General features: G+C 51.8%; 1 protein-coding gene across 3 annotated transcripts in view; it reads left to right on the top strand.

Annotated features, from left to right (window-relative positions):
• The window catches only part of SFSWAP (splicing factor SWAP), a 96,068-nt gene extending 81,836 nt beyond the window's left edge, over positions 1 to 14,232 (top strand). For all 3 annotated transcript variants that reach the window (XM_010378563.2, XM_010378565.1, XM_010378564.2), the window contains 4 exons: positions 1,131 to 1,256; positions 11,740 to 11,913; positions 13,522 to 13,594; positions 13,919 to 14,232. In XM_010378563.2, coding sequence (XP_010376865.1) covers positions 1,131 to 1,256; positions 11,740 to 11,913; positions 13,522 to 13,594; positions 13,919 to 13,984 — 439 coding nt within the window. In that variant the 3' untranslated portion in view covers positions 13,985 to 14,232. The remainder of the gene's footprint in view (positions 1 to 1,130; positions 1,257 to 11,739; positions 11,914 to 13,521; positions 13,595 to 13,918) is intronic.
• Positions 14,233 to 17,471: the final 3,239 nt, after the last annotated feature.

Genomic DNA, 17,471 nt, shown 5'->3' with positions numbered 1-17,471 from the left:
ATGCCAGGGGCTGAGTGATCCCGAGCTGATCTGCGGAAGCATAGCATAGCCTGTGGCGTGTGCGGTTTATTGTCATGAAAATGATTCAATGTAGAACTTCTTCAGATGACAAAATCAGACCACTCTTCTTTATATTGTTTTGAATGAGTTGTCATGGAAACAAAATGGAAATAAATGGAGTTTTTTTTCCAGATTTGTGCTCATTGCAGGTCTTCCCAAAATAGTAGCTTTCCTGAGTGAACAAAGAACTGAAACGAAGGTCCCAACTCATCGCTACGGGGCCTCCACTAAGGAGCGTCACCCCGGAGGGGCGCGGGTCTCAGGGTCCTCGTGGCCATGTGTGCGTTGTGTCACCACAGGAGAGGAATGAGTCCTTTCCAGGCACATGAGGAGAAGGAGGAGTCAGTGTTCATAGGTGGCTTTGCATCTGTGAAATCTCATAAACTTGAGTTAGCCGAAACTGTCGTGAGACTGGCATTTCCGAATTGGATCGAAAGTTTCAGGCTTCATGCCAGTGCCCCACAGCCTGTTCCTGAGTGTCTGTGCCGAGAGGCTGTAAGATGAGTGTGAACAGGAGAAATGTCCAGGTAGGCCTCTAGCTTCGTTACCGTTGAGTTTCTTCTTGCCAGTTCAGACAGGTAGACCCGAGTCGCTAGAGTCTGATTTGCCTTTTCTTGCCTCATGCTGGTGGAAACGTCAGTGAGCTGAAATGTATAGGGAGATAAAATGGGCATAGGCAGGAGGAAGGAAGAGAAAGCGGCAGCCTGAGGTGGTCGTAAATTGCATACTCAGACCGTGGCTTGTGAGGAATTGGTTGCCACTGACCATTCGAAGCAGCTCCAGCCTCCACGCCAGTTGTATATTGGTTAAAAGTTTATCCTTGGTGTGGTAAGTGTGTGGAACGGGAGAGAGACCATCTCTGCCTCTGAGATGGGATTCGAGGTTTCAGTTCGTTGTCGGTAGAGTGGTGGAGCTTGGCAGGGGTTCTCTGAAGCCTCAGGGTCTACACGGGCACCATCCTGAGGAACAGCCTCTGCAGACGGGGCCTGATCTCTGCCAAGGCAGTCGGAAGCATGACACGTCCCGCCAGCCAGGCCGCAGAACTGAACGCTGCCTCCTCCTCTGTCCAGGTCCCGCTCCCGGTCCCCTCGGAGGAGAGCCCACTCCCCTGAGAGACGGAGAGAAGAGAGGAGTGTGCCCACTGCCTACCGCGTGAGCAGTAGCCCTGGGGCCAGCAGGAAGCGGACCCGCTCCAGGTAGGCCACTGGGTGTGCGCACAGGTGCCACATACGGGCCAGGTTTCCCTGGGCGGAAAGGGCGTCTGAAGGTCGGGTATCTGTGAGCAGAGCTGTGGGTGACCAGAGGGAGGTGCTGAGTCCCTTCCCGTGGCGTGGCCGTCCCTGCTGACACTTGATCACACTGAGCTCCTGTGTCTGGTGGGTGGGGCTCACTTACCCCCCGGGGCTCTGCACGGCCTGGCTTCGTGTCCAGCTTTCCACTGTGCTGGTACCTTGACTGGGTCCACATGCAGCTGCTGCCCCTCTACCTGCTGGTGGAGAGGACAGGAAGGCACAAACATAAGGAAAATGCAAGCTTCCAGTCCCAAAGCCTCCTGGTCTCAAAGACAGTCACCGTAGTTGCCTGGGTGCTGTGTGACTGTGACCACAGCCCAGGCTGGAGCTCCCAGGAGAGGCCACAGAGTCCTGTTGGGGCCTAGAGGGCAAGGAGCATCCATCCCTTACCTCTTGACCACTAAGGAGAACCTATCTTGGTTGGAGCAGGAGATGGAGGGAGGTTGGCATTCATGTTTATCAAGCAGAAGCCCCAGCCGTGGTACCTGGCAGGGCCTCTGACAGCCCAGGGTGCCACGGGCTCACCTCTCACTCAGTGCCTGGCACTCAGTAGAGGTTCCACCTTTCACTTCAGGAAATACATCCACCATCTGTCCTCTCGCCCCGGCTTCCAGTAGCTGTGGACGGCCACCTCCATTGGTGCCGCCAGTGAGCACTACCCTCTCGACCGTGAGGGTGCCATCTCACAAGCGCCTCCTCTGGTTCTCACCCACTATCACCACCCAGTGCCTTGCATGGGCCAGCCCTGCATTTCCATTCTTTCCAAGCACAAGGAGCTTGTTTTGTGTCCCCACGTGGAGTTGGTGCAGCCTCCTGGCTGTGTGGGTGGAGCATGTCTGCGTCTGGAGCCACACAGAGAAGGATGGAGCGTTGCACATCGTAGCCTTGAGTTTCTTAACACGGTTCTGCTGAGTGCATGGGGGTCAAGACACTCAGGGTCCCAGAGCCTTCCAGAGGACGAGCCTTACATTGCCAGGATCACTCACACACTGGGACCCTCCTGCTCCTGGGACAGATGGCCCCAGCCATCACCCACACTGCCCAGCCACAAGGCACACACTAGGCAGAGAGCCGCAGCAGGTCCTCCCCACAGCACCCTGGGCAAGAAGACGCTGCTGCAGTTGGCCTAGTACCACAGTTCCCTCCGTTGACAAGATATGATTTTTTCTTAAAACAGAAAAATTAGCAAAAGAACTGTAAAGCAGATAGATACTAGCAAATGTTTCATGTACAACTGGCTCTGTTTATAAATTACATTTTGTTCCTTAGTAATCCTACACTGAGCATTCATGTCTACTCTCATACAATCTGATGAAAATTAAAATGTTAGAATCCATCCCTTAAACAAGTAATTTCACATCAGAAATTCACCATCACCTTTGGTATATGTGAAGGGCATGGTTAGAAATTAAGTCCTTCTGTCTCAACAGAAGAGGCCTTTCACATTAACCTTTGCTTTAAGAGAGATCTTGTGGGAGCAAGTAGTGATCGTATCTGTAAGTAGCAGCGTCCTGACGGCCAGCCAGCACACTCAGACGCCAGACTCGCGTGAGCTGCTCACATTCTCACCGAGCGCTAACAGGTCACACAAGAGAAGCGAAGGGTTAGACTCAGTGCAGAGCTGAGCCCTGAGCTGCACTGCCCAGATGGACGGAATTAAACCTGCAAACCTAACTCTGTGGAGTGTTAAACTGTGATTCACTAGGAACTCAATAGAGGTGAATACGTGGATAATGACTGGTCAGTTTTGTAGTCTTAATTAGAAGCCCCCAGTTAGTCTATAAATCCAGAATATGGATTTGGTTTTGTTTTCTTTGGGGGGTGTTTTTTTTTTTTTTTTGAGACAGGGTTTCACTCTGTTTTCCAGGCTGGAGTGCAGTGGTGTAATCACAGCTTCTGCTTCTGCTTCCTGGGCTCAAGCCATCCTCCCACCTCAGCCTCCTGAGTTGCTGGGACCACAGGCTCTCACCACCGTGCCTGGCTGGCTGCTCTCAAGCTCCTGGCCTCAAGTGATCAACCTGCCTCAACCTTCAGAAGTGTTGGGATTGCAGGCATGAGCCACCGTGCCTGGTACAGAATATGTTTTATTAGCAATCATATTAATGCTGCAGCCAGGCTGTGTCCCTGTCTCAGAGTGGACATCCACTTCCTTGCCGTGGTGCAGTGCACATAATCAGCTACCGAGCTGCTGTCACTTTAATTGCTGGGACAGCACCAGACCAGACCCGGGGACATGCCCACTACCCAGATTTGAATTTTTTTCTTTTTATTTGAGATAGGATCTCACTCCCATTGCCCAGGCTGGAGATTGCCCAGGCTAGAGTGCAGTGGCACGATCTCAGCTCACTGCGACCTCAACCTCCTGGGTTCAGCTGATCCTCCCACCTCAGCCTCCTGTGTAGCTGGGACTACAGGCACATGGAACCATGCCCAGCTAATTTTTTGTATTTTTGGTAGAGACAGGGTTTTGCCATGTTGCCCAGGATGGTCTCAAAATCCTGAGCTCAAACAGTCTGCCTGCCTCAGCCTCCCAAAGTGCTGGCATAAACCGCTGTGCCTGGCCCTGATGGGTCATTTCTGTAAACTGATGATAGGCTGATTCTTTCACTGACTTTTTGAAAATGTTTTTAACTTACAGGAAAGTGTTTAAAATAGTACAATGGGGCCAGGCTCAGTAGCTCACACCTATAATCCCAGCACTTCAAGGCCAAGATAGGAGGATCACTTGAGCTCAGGAGCTGGAGGCTGTAGTATGCACTGTGATCGTGCCTGTGAATAGCCAGCCACTGCACCCCCTACCTGACCAACAGAGTGAAACCCTCTCTTTCAAAAACAGTTGTACAATAAACACCCATATGCATAAAATCTGTAGCTCAGTTCCTCAAGAGCTGACATTTTGCCACATTTGCTTTCTCTCTCTCACCCCTTCCCATCGCACCCGTCCCATCCACTCCCATCCCTCCCTCCTTTGTTCGTGTGTGTATTTCATGACCTTCACATTCTTGAAAATTCCAGGCCAGCTCTTCTATAGATGGTCCCACAATCGGGCTTCGTCTTGCTGTGCCCCGTGGCTGGGTTCAGGGCGAATGTTTTGGCTGCGCAGGCGACATTGCGTAGCTTCCCATTGCACCACCAATCAGGAGACACAGGAGTGTCCACTCGTCCCATCATTCATGATGCTGAGTTTGATCACTTGATTAAGGCTGCATCTGCCCCTTCGTCTCCCCACCAGCGAGGAATCCAGGAGGTGACACTGTGAAGCAGCACGGCTCTGCTGCTCCCAGCAGCTCTCTCCTCATTTGTCTCAGCACACATCAGGCAGGGTGGCCTCTGCCTGAATCAGCTCTTACACTGCTGACTACAAAATAGTGACTTTCTCCCTCTGTTCTTCCTTCTGTGTTTATTAGCTGAAGACCCTGCCCCTTTGTTTAAATCTCACCATGGACTCAGGAGCGTTTTTGGTTTTGATTTTTGATTTGTTGTGTGATAATCCCATTGCTATTATTATTCTATTAGATGGTGACATTGTCTCCAATTTGGCCAGTGGCAACCCTTTCAAGTCAGTTCTGTTCTTTTGACACCTCCCATAGTTCTTTGTGTTCTTGCTTTTGGTACAGGATATTCCAGGTTTACTGGGCGTTTTCCCTGTTCCAGCCCTGGAATCTGCCATTTCTTCAAGGACCTCTGGTTCCTTTTAGTGAATATTTGGAAAACCAGATGTGGACGTATTGAGGAGTTTTTAGGAGTAAAGTTTGGTGCTGTGTGGATATATATAAAACAACATTCGTGAAAGTTACTTTGAGGACGTCACAGAAGTGTTTCCAGCCAGGCACAGTGGCAGCACCCACAGCCGCAGCTGCTTGGAGGGCTGAGTGGGTTGCTTGAGCCTGGGAGGTCACACCCAGGGCTTTTCACGAGAATATTGACCAAATCTTACAGCAGCACACTTCAACAAGATGTCCCAGTTATCTTACTGTAGCAAATACAATGAATGATTAGTTACAGGTTTTCCCATTGAGTTTCTAGTACTTAGCACTGCACGAGGCACGTGGGCAGCTCTTTGCTGAGTGAGTGAATGGGCGTTTACTGCTGCAGCAAAGATCTTTCTCTATACGTGAGATGTTAATTCAAGGTAGACTTTGCTAACTGAAGGACGCATAACTTAATTCCCTAGAGCAACCACTAGAAACAAAAATGTAGCTAAAAAGCCAATAGAAGATATAAAGTAGGATTCTAGATGCTTTCTTAAATTCATGAAACAGCAGAAAAGGGCAGGTGGGGGAAAGAACAAATGGGACACAAAGAAAAGATTGTAGGCTTAAAACCATTGTAAAATAATTACATTATATGTAAGAAGACTAAAGACTAGTTAAAAGGCAGTGATTGTAGAGTGGATTACAGAGCAAGACCTGGCCTGGCGCAGTGGCTCACACCTGTAATCCCAGCACTTTGGGAGGCTGAGTGCACCTTGACCAGCCTGGCCAACATGGCAAAACCCCGTCTCTACTAAAAATATAAAAATTAGCCAGATGTGGTGGCACATACCTGCAGTCCCAGCTACTTGGGAGGCTGAGGCAGGAGAATCGCTTGAACCTGGGAGGCAGAGGCTGCAGTGAGCCGAGATGGCGCCACTGCACTTCAGCCTGGGTGACAAAGTGAGACTCTTACCTAAAAAAAAAGCTTTTCCACCAAACTCCAAGCCCAGATGGCTTCACCAGTGAATTCTAACGTTCAAGAAAGGAGGGGCCGGGCATGGCGTTTCATGCCTGTAATCCCAGCACTTCGGGAAGCTGAGGCGGGCCTCCCGCCTCACAAAGTCAGGAGTTTGAGACCAGTCTGGCCAACATAGTGAAACTCCATCTCTACTAAAAGTACAAAAAATTAGCTGGGTGTGGTAGTGTGCGTCTGTAATCGTAGCTACTCGGGAGGCTGAAGCAGGAGAATCACTTGAACTTGGGAGGTGGAGGTTGCAGTGAGCCAAGATTGCGCTCCAGCCCAGGTGATAGTGCAAGACTCCGTCTCAGAAAAAAAAAAAAGAAAGAAGGGGTACTCTATTTAAAAAAATAGATGAGGGAACACTTCCCATCTCATCTCTTGAGTCCATCATGTCTCATACCTAAGACAGATAAAGATTCTGTGTTTGGGGAAAGGTGTGCACATGCACCCGTTTCTGTTCACGACCAGTACTGTGTGTGCCCCCGTGTGTGTTCACAGACCAATACTGCGTGTGCGCATGTGTGTATTCAGACCAGTACTGTCTGTGCACATCTGTATTCACAGACCAGTACTGTGTGTGCATGCATGTGTGTTCACAGACCAGTGCTGTGTGTGCGCGCGTGTGTGTTCACAGAAAGGTACTGTGTGCACGCATTTGTGTGTTGACAGAACAGTGCTGTGTGCACGTGTGTATTCACACATCAGTACTGGTGCACATGCATGTGTGTTTACAGACCAGTGCTCTGTGTGTGCACACATGTTCACAGATCGGTACTGTGTGTGTTCACAGATCAGTACTGGTGCGCATGCATGCATGTCCACAGACCAGTGCTGTGGGCACGTGTGTGTTCACAGATCAGTACTGTGTATGTGCACGTGTGTTCATAGACCAGTGCTGCGTGTGCATGTGTGTGTTCACAGATCAGTACTGGTGCGCATGCATGCATGTCCACAGACCAGTGCTGTGTGCACATGTGTGTTCACAGACCAGTGCTGTGTGTGCATGTGTGTGTGTTCACAGACCAGTATTGGGTGTGCACACGTGTGTGTTCACAGACCAGTGCTGTGTGTGTGCACGTGTGTGTTCACAGACCAGTGCTGTGTGTGCGTGCGTGTGTGTTCACAGACCAGTGCTGTGTGTGTGTTCTGAGACCAGTGCTGTGTGTACACACACACGTATATGTTTCCAGACCAGGACTCTCAAGAACATAGATGCAAAAATACTTCATAAAATATTAGCCAACTAAGTATTACTGAGATGCCTGTTCTCCACAAGTTGATGCAGAGATGCAGTGCAGTCCCACTCAGAGCTCCCATGGCTTTTCTAGAAATTGGCACAAACTCCAAAGCATGTGTGGAAATGCAGATGACCTGGGAGAGCCAAAACAGCCTCCTTGACAAAGAGCAGGATTTCAAGACTTACCAGAAAGCTACAGTAACCACGGCAGTGTGGCCTCAGCATGAGGATACAGCAGAACAGTGGGATGGAATAGAAAGTGCAGAAAAAATTCATCACCCAAAGGGCAGGGGTCTGGGGCCACAGCCACAGTGATTCATTGATGGCAAAAAGAAAGGAAAGTCTTTTTTTTTTTTTTTTTTAAGAGACAGGGTCTCACTCGGTTGCCCAAGCTGGAGTGCAGCAGTGGTGGGATCTTGGCTCAGCTCGGCTGACTGCAGCCTCCTGGGCTCAAGGAATCCTTCTGCCTCTGCTGGGACCACAGGCACACGCCACCATGCCTGGCTAATTTTTTTTTATTTTAGAGACGGGGTCTCGCTATGTTGCCCAGGCTGATGTTGAACCCCTAGGCTCAAGCAGTCCTCCTACCTTGGCCTCCCAAAATACTGTGACTGCAGGCGTGAGCCACAGCACCCAGCCAGGAAAGTCTTTCCAACAAAACTTGCATGAACAGCTAGATATTGGAATGGGAAAAGGTGCAGCGCACATCATCTGCAAAATTTAATTCAGGTCGGGATCAGACTATTAACGCTTTTTGAAGAAAACACAGAGTATGTTCATGAATTTGAGGGTGGCAAAGATTCCTTAAGATGTGGAAAACCCTCTTGATAAGAGGAAAAAATCAATTAGACTTCATTGAAGTTTAAAAACTTCTCTCAAAAGGCACAGTTAAGAAGATAAATAGGCAGGCCGCAGGTTTTGCGGCATGTATCTCTTGACAAAAGCCTGTGTCAGTACCAAAGAGACAAAGGACCCAATTAAGAAAGGGGCAGATGACGCCAGCCGACTTCACAAAAGGATCTACTTAAATAGCCAGTAAGCACATGGAAAGATGTGGAACGGCATGAGTCACCAGTCAGGGCCGTGCTGATGAAGCCAGTGAAACAGGACTGGATGGGAATTGCCCATCCCAGAAAACCAGGACGGGCTCTGGGGAGAGTGGTCACAGGCCCAGCGGCTGCACTCTCAGACACTGGGTTGGGAAATATGTGCAGTTTCTTGTAAAGTTAAGTATACACCTACTCCCTGACCCAGCTGTCCTGTTCCTTGCTGTGAACTCCTCTATAGTCAACATTTGACCAAAAACACTTTGATTGATAACTGCCGAAAACTGGAAACAACCAAATCTCTATTAACAGGAGAATGAATCAACAGATGATGGTAGCGTCCTGTCATGTAATACTATTCATAGGTGAAAGAAACAAATTGAGGATCACCCTGCTTCATGGAGGACTCTCAGACATGCTTTGCTAAGCAAAAGAAGCCAGACACAGGCCAGGTGTGGTGGTTCACACCTGTAATCTCAGCACTTTGGGAGGCCAAGGCAGGAGGATTGCTTGAGCCCAGGATTTCCAGGCTTTTTTTTTTTTTTTTTTTTTTTTTTTTTTTAAGTAGAGACCCCCATCTCTACTTAAAAAAAAACGTTTGTGGTGGCGTCTGCCTGTCATCGCAGCTACTTGGGAGGCTGAGGCAAGAGGAGCGCTGGCGCCTGGGAGGTCAGGGCTACAGTGAGCAGGGACTGTGCCCTGCACTCCAGCTTGAGCAACAGGGAAACTGAGAAACAACAGAGAACCAAGAAGCCAAACCAACAAACAGATACATCGTGTGGGGCTCATTTCCATAGAGCTCTAAGCTGTGCCCTAGAAATCAGAGAAGGGGACCGCTCAGGGTGGAGAAGGGGTATAGACGAACTTGAAGTGGCATTGAGGAACTTTCTGGAAGGAAGGGACACCCCGTGTGGATAGGGCCCAGGTGTCAGGGTGTGCACACTTGCCAGCACCGAGGACATCGTTTCACCCAATGGCACCTCACTGCTTTAAAAAAATGAATGAGTTACTCCATTCCTTCAGCAAGGACTTAGATCAGATTGTAGCAGAATTGAACCAGTTTACAGTTAAGGATTAGTAACCTGCCCTTTGTTCATTATGCAGCCACATAAACTCAGCTGGATTTCGAGAGTAAGTCATTTCGGACACATGTCACATGCTGGTATATATTTTATTTATTTGCTGCTTCCTTTGAAATCCTGGCATGTGTTCATAGACAAAAATTTCACAAAACATTTTGCAGTTTAGAAAAATGACTTGTGTGCAGATCCCACATGGGTGTATTGAACAGTAAGAGCAGCATCTCCATTTACAACATTTTGTCCTCACTGGGCACGTCAGGCAGGCTTCCAGAAGATGCCAGGTCATCTGTCCGGGCCCAGCTCACCAGGGACAGCCCCTCCAGCAACTGGATTTAAGCTGCCAGCCAGCACCGCCTCTGGCAGGTCCTTCCTTGTTTGAATGGAGCTGGGTGGGAGTGCCCCAGGCCTGGCGCTGCTGCTTTAGGTCACTTCATTGGCACCAACACAGTCTGCTCATGCCCAGAACCACACAAGGGAGCCCGGACAGAAATGCTCAGTCCCCCTCTGCATATCGGGGCTGTCCCTACCAGGGCATGTTGTGGCCTCTGGCTCCCACAGCTGTCTGAGCTCTGCAGGGCCATGCACTAGTGGGGTCCGAGAGATGGGTAGAGGGCATGGCCCCTTGATGGGGTCTGCACCCCAGACTGTGAGCACAGCCCCAACCATTAAGCAAGAATGTTCCAGATCTTGGGGGTTGGCACAAAAGAAATACATGAAGTCAGGAGACCCTGATGAGGGGCAGGGCTTGGGGTGACTGGGCCTGTGCACAGGCCCTGGGGGTCTCCCTGGAAGACAGAAGAGGCCAGGCTGGGAAGGGGCTTCGTGGCACGCAGAATCATAAGGGAGGCCAGACGCTTGCAAGCTGTGCAGATAGCAACCCCAGGAGAGTCAGACACCAGCAGAGAACCACGGTTCCAACTTCAGGTTGGCGGATTGAGCAGTTTGGGTCCACCTGGATAGCGAGGGTGAGGCTGAGCCAGGGAGGCCTCTGGCAGCTTCTGCAGCAGAGGACCCCGCAGCCCTATTCCTAGGATCTGCTCCTGTCCAGGCCCCAGCAAGCAGGACGGGAGGGAGGGAGGGAAAGAAGGAAGGAAATCCTGTCCAGGCCCCAGCAAGCAGGACGGGAGGGAGGGAGGGAGGGAGGTGGAGGAAAGATAGGGGAGGGAAGGAAGGAAGGAAGGAAGGAAGGAAGAAAGGAGTGAGGGAGGGAAGGGAGGGAGGGAGGGAGGAAGGAGGGAGGGAGGGAGGGAAGGAGGGAGGGAGGGAGGGAAGGAAGGAAGGAAGGAAGGAAGGAAATCCTGTCCAGGCCCCAGCAAGCAGGACAGGAGGGAGGGAGGGAGGGGAAGGATGGGGAGGGAAGGAAGGAAGGAAGGAAATCAGTGATACAAATGACCCATGCAAAGACTCTCCAAGAAACTCTGTACTCAGGGCCAGAAACGCAGGCTGCAGCGTCTGTTACAGATGAATTCGGAAAGAAGATGCCAGGTAGGGCACCTCAGGGCTTGGAGGGCCTCGTGGGAAGGGCTCAGGCGGAACGACAGCAGTCAGAGCTGAGCTGCTGCCACAGAGCAGGCTCCAGTGCCCAGAGGCTAAGCAGCATCACCAAGCGGCGGGCAACTGGCAGGTCAGAAAGAAGCACCACTCCGGCCTGGACAACAGAGTGAGACCCCATCTCTTCAGAAAAAGGAAGTAGCAGCACCAGAAGCTGCGCCCCCCTAGTCTCCACTGTCTGAGAGGCTGAGGCAGGAGGTTGCGTGAGGTCAGGAGGTGAAGGCTACAGTGAGCTGTGATGGCAGCACTCTCGCCAGCCTGGATAGCAGCGTGAAACCCTGTCTGTTTTTTTAAAAAAAAGGAACGCTAAACTTTGATGTATTCATACTTTAATAATTTCCTGTATCATTTTGGAAATTTTTATTGATGAAACATAGTGGCAAAGCGCTGTGAACTACCTATGGTTGCTTATCTTACGTATTTTGCATGTGAATAAAATGCTGGTTGCATCTTAAATACCACAAGTATTTTAATTGAGGTCCTAAACTGGGACAAAGCTGCTTCCAGGGAGACCATACCGTCTTCAGTGTGCTGGGTGGCTTTTGTTAAACCCATGGATCGATTTGCCGCGTTGTCAGTTATCAGTTCAGTGAAATAAGTTGCTTTAAGAAAACTTCACGTGTTTGGAATGGTTCCATCCCTGAATTGTGCCTTGACGAACTCTTACCCAAAACCTGGCTCAGGTCCGAGCTTCTCCCTTTGTGCGCTGCCTTTAAACCAAAGGTGCATCTCTCACAGAAACACTTGCCTTTCAGAAGTCCCCACGAGAAGAAAAAGAAGAGGCGGTCCCGGTCACGGACCAAGTCCAAGGCCAGGTCTCAGTCGGTGTCACCCAGCAAGCAGGCAGCTCCCCGGCCCACGGCCCCCACAGCCCACTCGGCCAGCGTCTCCCCTGTGGAGAGTCGGGGCTCCAGCCAGGAGCGCTCCAGGTAACCCCTGTCCTCGAGCGGCTGTCTTTGGGGAAGGGCAAGGGGTGGTCAGCAGGACTCTCCCTCCCTCCCTGAGTCCCTGCCTGTGTCCTGGGGGGCACCAGCCACGAAGCCAAACCACACCCCCTGTAGCAAGGAAGTCCCCCAGATGTGGCTTCTCACAATCCATGAGCGCTCAGGAGTAGGTCCTGTACTGGGGAGACCCTCCTGCAGAGCCCAGGAGTGGAGCAGTCCACTTCAAGCAGCCCGGGTGTCGCACACGTCCCTGATGCTCACCAGGCACACTGGGCTCTGCAGTGACCAGTAGACCTGGAACTGTCAGCAGCTCCTCAGGCTGCAACGGCCGGGGCCAGATGATGCCAACCTGTTGCCGGGCATCACACCTGGGCAGCAGCACAGATGTGGCGTCCCAGTCCCGGGCTAGGTGATAATGCCTTCAAGTCAGACACCCTCTACTGCCCAGGCACCCACACCCTGGAGGGACCAGAGAGGGCGGCATCTGGGAACAGCTGCTCCCTTTAAACTGATTACTTCCATAAATGGGAATCATGGGATGCACGACTGTTCCATTCAGGTGGCAGAGGCCTCAGCTTATTTGAGATGGATCCGAATCTCTAAGAGGTGGCACCTTTAGAGCTACAATGTCAATCGGGCCGGGCACCGTGGCTCACACCTGTGATCCCAGCACTTTGGGAGGCCAGGGTGGGAATTCGAGACCAGTCTGGACAACATGGCAGGACCTTGTCTCTACTAAAAATAGGTGGCATGCATCTGTAATCCCAGCTACTCAGGAGGCTAAGGCGAGAGGATTGCTTGAGCCCAGGAGGTGGAGGCTGCAGTGAGCCGTGATGGCTCCACTGCACGTCAGCCTGGGCGACAGAGAGAGACCCTATCTCTGAAAATGTAATAATGGCCAAATGCACATCAGTGCGGGAGGCTGAGCATCGCTGGGGGACAGGGATGTTGGCTCCCCCACACAGACGCCTCATGCACAGGCCGAGGGCACCCACTCAAGGCCGTGGTTCTGGGAGGGCTCCACTGTTCTGCTGCATCTTTCCTTTGTTTGTTTCTTTTTTCCTTTGTGTTGAAGGTAATTTTATATGAAAATTGTTTTTCGTTAGATTGCAGTTTGTACACAGTTCAGATGCGTGTAACACAGCATGTTTATGATGCCTGTTTTTATTGAAGGATATGCTCACGCCTATAATCCCAGCACTTTGGGAGGCCGAGGTGGGTGGATCACCTGAGGTCAGGAGCTGGAGACCAGCCTGGCCAATATGGTGAAACCCTGTCTCTACTAAAAATACAAAAATTAGCCGGGTGTGGTGGCGCACACCTGCAATCCCAGCTACTCGGGAGGCTGAGGCAGGAAAATGACTTGAATCCTGGAGGCAGAGGTTGCAGTGAGCTGAGAACGTACCATTGCACTCCAGCCTGGGCGACAGAGTGAAACTCTGGGGGAAGAAAAAAAGGATACTGGAAGCAGATGCAGTAGGCCCTTCACAATTCTCGAGCTGGGGTTCGGAGGTGGAGATGCTGTTCGCTGGCCTTGGCTCAGCGTCTTCACACGGCTGTAAGCTCTGCTCTCTCTCTCTCTCTCTGCATCAGGGGGGTCTCTCAGGAAAAAGAAGCCCAGATCTCTTCAGCAATCGTTTCTTCCGTGCAGAGCAAAATCACTCAGGTCAGTGGGCGTGCCCCCTTCCCACTCCCAGCCTTTCATCAAGGGGCCTCGTGGTTTTTCTTTTGCTAATTTTCATTCCCTATCCCTCCTGTCATCGACGCTGGCACGGGACAGGGATCTCAGGCAAAATGCCACAGGCCCTGGGTGAGGCCGAGGGCAAAGCCGTGTGGCCTGCACCATGCGCAGCCAGGCTCCTCCGCCACCCCCACGGTGCTAGAAGCACTGTCTTTGGTCTTGACCACCAGCTCCTTGATGAATTTCTTCACCACGTGGATTGTCTGGCCAGGTCTTCACAGGTTCTCCTCTGTGTCTCGCCCTGCACAGGATCTCATGGCCAAAGTCAGAGCAATGCTTGCAGCTTCCAAAAACCTGCAAACCAGCGCCTCCTGAGACAGGGCCAGCGGAGGCAGAGCTGGGAGGCTGCGTGGGCTTCTGGGCAGGCTCACGCAGACGTGGCTGCACATCCACCTGGCCGCCTCCGTGGACCCTCGGTGGCTTTTGTAAATTAATTTTTGATGACATTTTCAGTTTTAAGATTTCTGACCAGCAGTCTCTTACCTGTATATTTGTAAATATATCATGTTTCTGTGAAAATGTATTCTGAAATAAAATGGGAGGAAACGCCTTTTCTAGCTAGACCCTGGTGTGGTTTCTTCCTTCTCTCCTTGGTTGGCTTCTGGGTCTGTTTGACTGTTTGTCATCTATTATACGTGTGGTCATGGAGGTGTGGCGGGGACAGATGGGCAGCGCTGGGCTTCCCTGTCCTGGGCCCCCAGCCCTCTGACAGCAGCCGCTGGACTCCCCTTCCCCATCCCATGCCTCCTGCGATCACCGCACGCTCTTTCCCAGGCCGTCAGCTCGCCGTGGGCGTGTGTCCCTGCTGGCACCCACGCTGCAGCTGCTGGACAGACCCTCCCTGCAGCAGTGGCACACAGCAGGGGAGCAGCCCGGCCCCGCGTCACCGCGCTGAGCACCGCGTGTTGCTTAAGCGCTGGCTGCTTGCTCCTGGTGCCTCTCCTGACGTGCGGATGCCTGGGACTCCACTGCAGCCTTTGGCCGCCCCAGTGGAAACGCAATTTGTGTGTAGCTGAGGGTCCGGCCACCTGGAGTTGGGGCTCATAGGGTCCTTACACCAGAAATGAGGATTTGCTGCTTGTCTGCTGCAGTCGGGTCACAGTGACAGTTTCGTCCCCACAGGAAGGAAACGCCCTGGCGTTCACTTAACCCCTGCTGTGCCGAGGTCGTTCCATTTTCAGTTCTGCCAATTTACCAAAACCCAGAAAGGGAATTACACCTTTTCCTCCTTATGGCACTTGGGGTCCAGACACTGCCTGCCACAAAGGCCAGAGTGGGTGAGGTGAGGCAGGTGGGCAAGCTGGAGCAGGTGGGTGGGTGGGGCCAGGCACACACAGGCACAGGCCCCACAGCTGCCCACGACGACGCGGAAATGCCACAGGCCCTGGACGAGGCAGAGAGCAAAGCCATGTGGCCTACACCCTGCACAGCCAGGCTCCTCTGCCACCCCCACCCCCACGGTACCATATACCTGGTTCCTTTCACAAGCGGTGGCTGAATTTATGTAGCACTCGATGCATCTCCTGATGTGTTGGTTTCTGAGATGACGTCCCTCGGGGCCCCCCGCCCCCGCCCACGGCTTGCAGTGGCCGTCCATCCCACAAATGCTCATCGGCCCCTCTGCACCTGGACAGACGCCGCAGACGCTGGCTTCCTCCCACTGCGGCGCACTGCGGTTCAGTTCAGGCTCCCCAGTGGCTGCTCGGGGTCTCAGGTGGCCTTTGCTGCCGGGGCAGAGCTGTGGTGACCGTCCTCAGGCAGATGTTACCCACATCCTCCTGGTGCAGCGTCTGCAAACATTTTTATCTTTGCTAAATCAGAAAGATGGAAAGGGCTTGATTTTACTTGCATTTCTTTAGTGATGAGTCAAATGGCACAGTTTCTCTTCTGTTTAAAAATGCGTTTATGTTGCTTTATGAACTCCACCACATCCATGCCTGTGTGTTGCTGTGGAGTGTTCTTTTTCAGTCATAACCACTCTCTATATATTAAGGGACTTAGCCTTCTGGTATTATTTATTTTGTAAATGTTTGCCCCAATTTGTCATTGCTGTTTTGACTTTTTTCTTAAGGTTTTTTTACATGGAAAAATTTTTGTATGTAGTGGGTTTTTTTGTTTTTTTTTGTTTTTTTTGTTTTTTTTTTCCAAAAGCCTCCAGCACCTGGTATTCCCAGTTGGTCTCCCATCCAAGTACTAACCAGGCTCAACCCTGCTTAGCTTCCTCGATCAGACGCAACCAGGTGTGTTCAGGCGTGGCTGTTTGTGTTTGCCGTGGCTTCCGGGCGCTGCTCCTGAGATGAGCCCTCTGTGTGCAGAGGTAACCTTGCTTTGCCTCGGGTTTGCACCTCCACGTTTTACACACACCCTCCTTGTTTTGCTGGGCCATTTTCCACTGTAAAGGGTCAGGGATCATGAGCCAGAAATCGGTGTCTTGATGCAGGGAGATCGTTACGTGGGAGCAGACGTCAGCAGGACCGTGGTTTTACCCATGCACTGTCCAGTCGACGTTTATGCCGGCAGCAGCTAGGATCGTCGGCGAGGGCAACACAGGTTTGGCCAGCGTCTGTAACATCGGGGAATCCTGAGGGGCCTGCCACATCCTCATACAGTGATGTTTTTGTTTGGTGCGTTGGTGCTGGAAGGGTTGAGGCACTTCCCTGATAGATGGGAGCAGGCATCAGTGCCTGGAGCAAGGAAGGCCACCCACCCGGCCCTCCAACCACTCCAGTCTCCAGAGTCGCCATTCATGATGGCCAGTGTCCCCCGGAAATGAGTGCAATGGTGTCGCACTCTGCATAGACCCCCCGGTAAACTCAACAGCACACGTGCACTCTAAATACTGGAGCCAGGCGTGGTGCACGCAGTTGAAGTCCCAGCTACTTGAGAGACGGAGGCAGGAGGATCACTTCAGCCCAGCAGGTCGAGACTAGCGAGCTGCGATCGCACCACTGTACTGCCGCTTGGGTGACAGGGAGACCCCATGTGTTTTTTGTTTTTTGGTTTTTTTTGAGATGGAGTCTCCCTCTGTCACCCAGGCTGGAGTGCAGTAGCAGAATCTCAGGTCACTACAACCTCTGCCTCCTGGGTTCAGGAGGTTTTCCTGCCTCAGTCCCCTGAGTAGCTGAGACTACAGGCATGCACCACCACGCCCAGCTGACCCCATCTTTAAAGACAAAATACTGGGTCAGGCACAAGTGATTCGATCCCAGCACCTTGGGAGGCCAAGGCAGGAGGATCACGTGAGGCCAGGAGTTCAAGACCAGCCTGGGCAACAGAGCAAGACTCCGTATCTACAAAAAACACAAAAATTCGCCAGACGTGGTGACGCCTGTAGTCCCACCTACTCAGGAGGCTGAGGTGGGAAGATAGCTTCAGCCTGGGAGGTCGAGGCTGCAGTGAGCCATGAATGAACCACTGCACTCCAGCCTGGACAACAAAGTGAGACCCTGTCTCAAAAAAAAAAAAAAAAAAAAAAACCTGTAAAATTAGACTTTGCATAGTGTATACAAGACACATTGTGTATGACAGTAATTCCGTACCATGGGCCAGGCACACAGTGGTTCACACCTATAATCCCAGCACTTTGGGAGGCCAAGGCAGGAGGATCACTTGAAGCCAGGAGTTCAAGACCAGCCTGGGCAACATGGTGAAATTCTGTCTCTACTAAAATTACAAAAATTAGCCAGGCGTGGTGGTGGGCACCTGTAGTCCCACCTACTCAGGAGGCTGAGACAGGAGAATTGCTTGAACCCAGGAGGCAGAGGTTGCAGTGAGCCGAGATCACGCCACTGCACTCCAGCCT

Source organism: Rhinopithecus roxellana, chromosome 10, assembly GCF_007565055.1.
Source record: "Rhinopithecus roxellana isolate Shanxi Qingling chromosome 10, ASM756505v1, whole genome shotgun sequence".
NCBI lineage: Eukaryota > Metazoa > Chordata > Mammalia > Primates > Cercopithecidae > Rhinopithecus > Rhinopithecus roxellana.
This window is presented reverse-complemented; position numbering and strand designations above follow the sequence as displayed.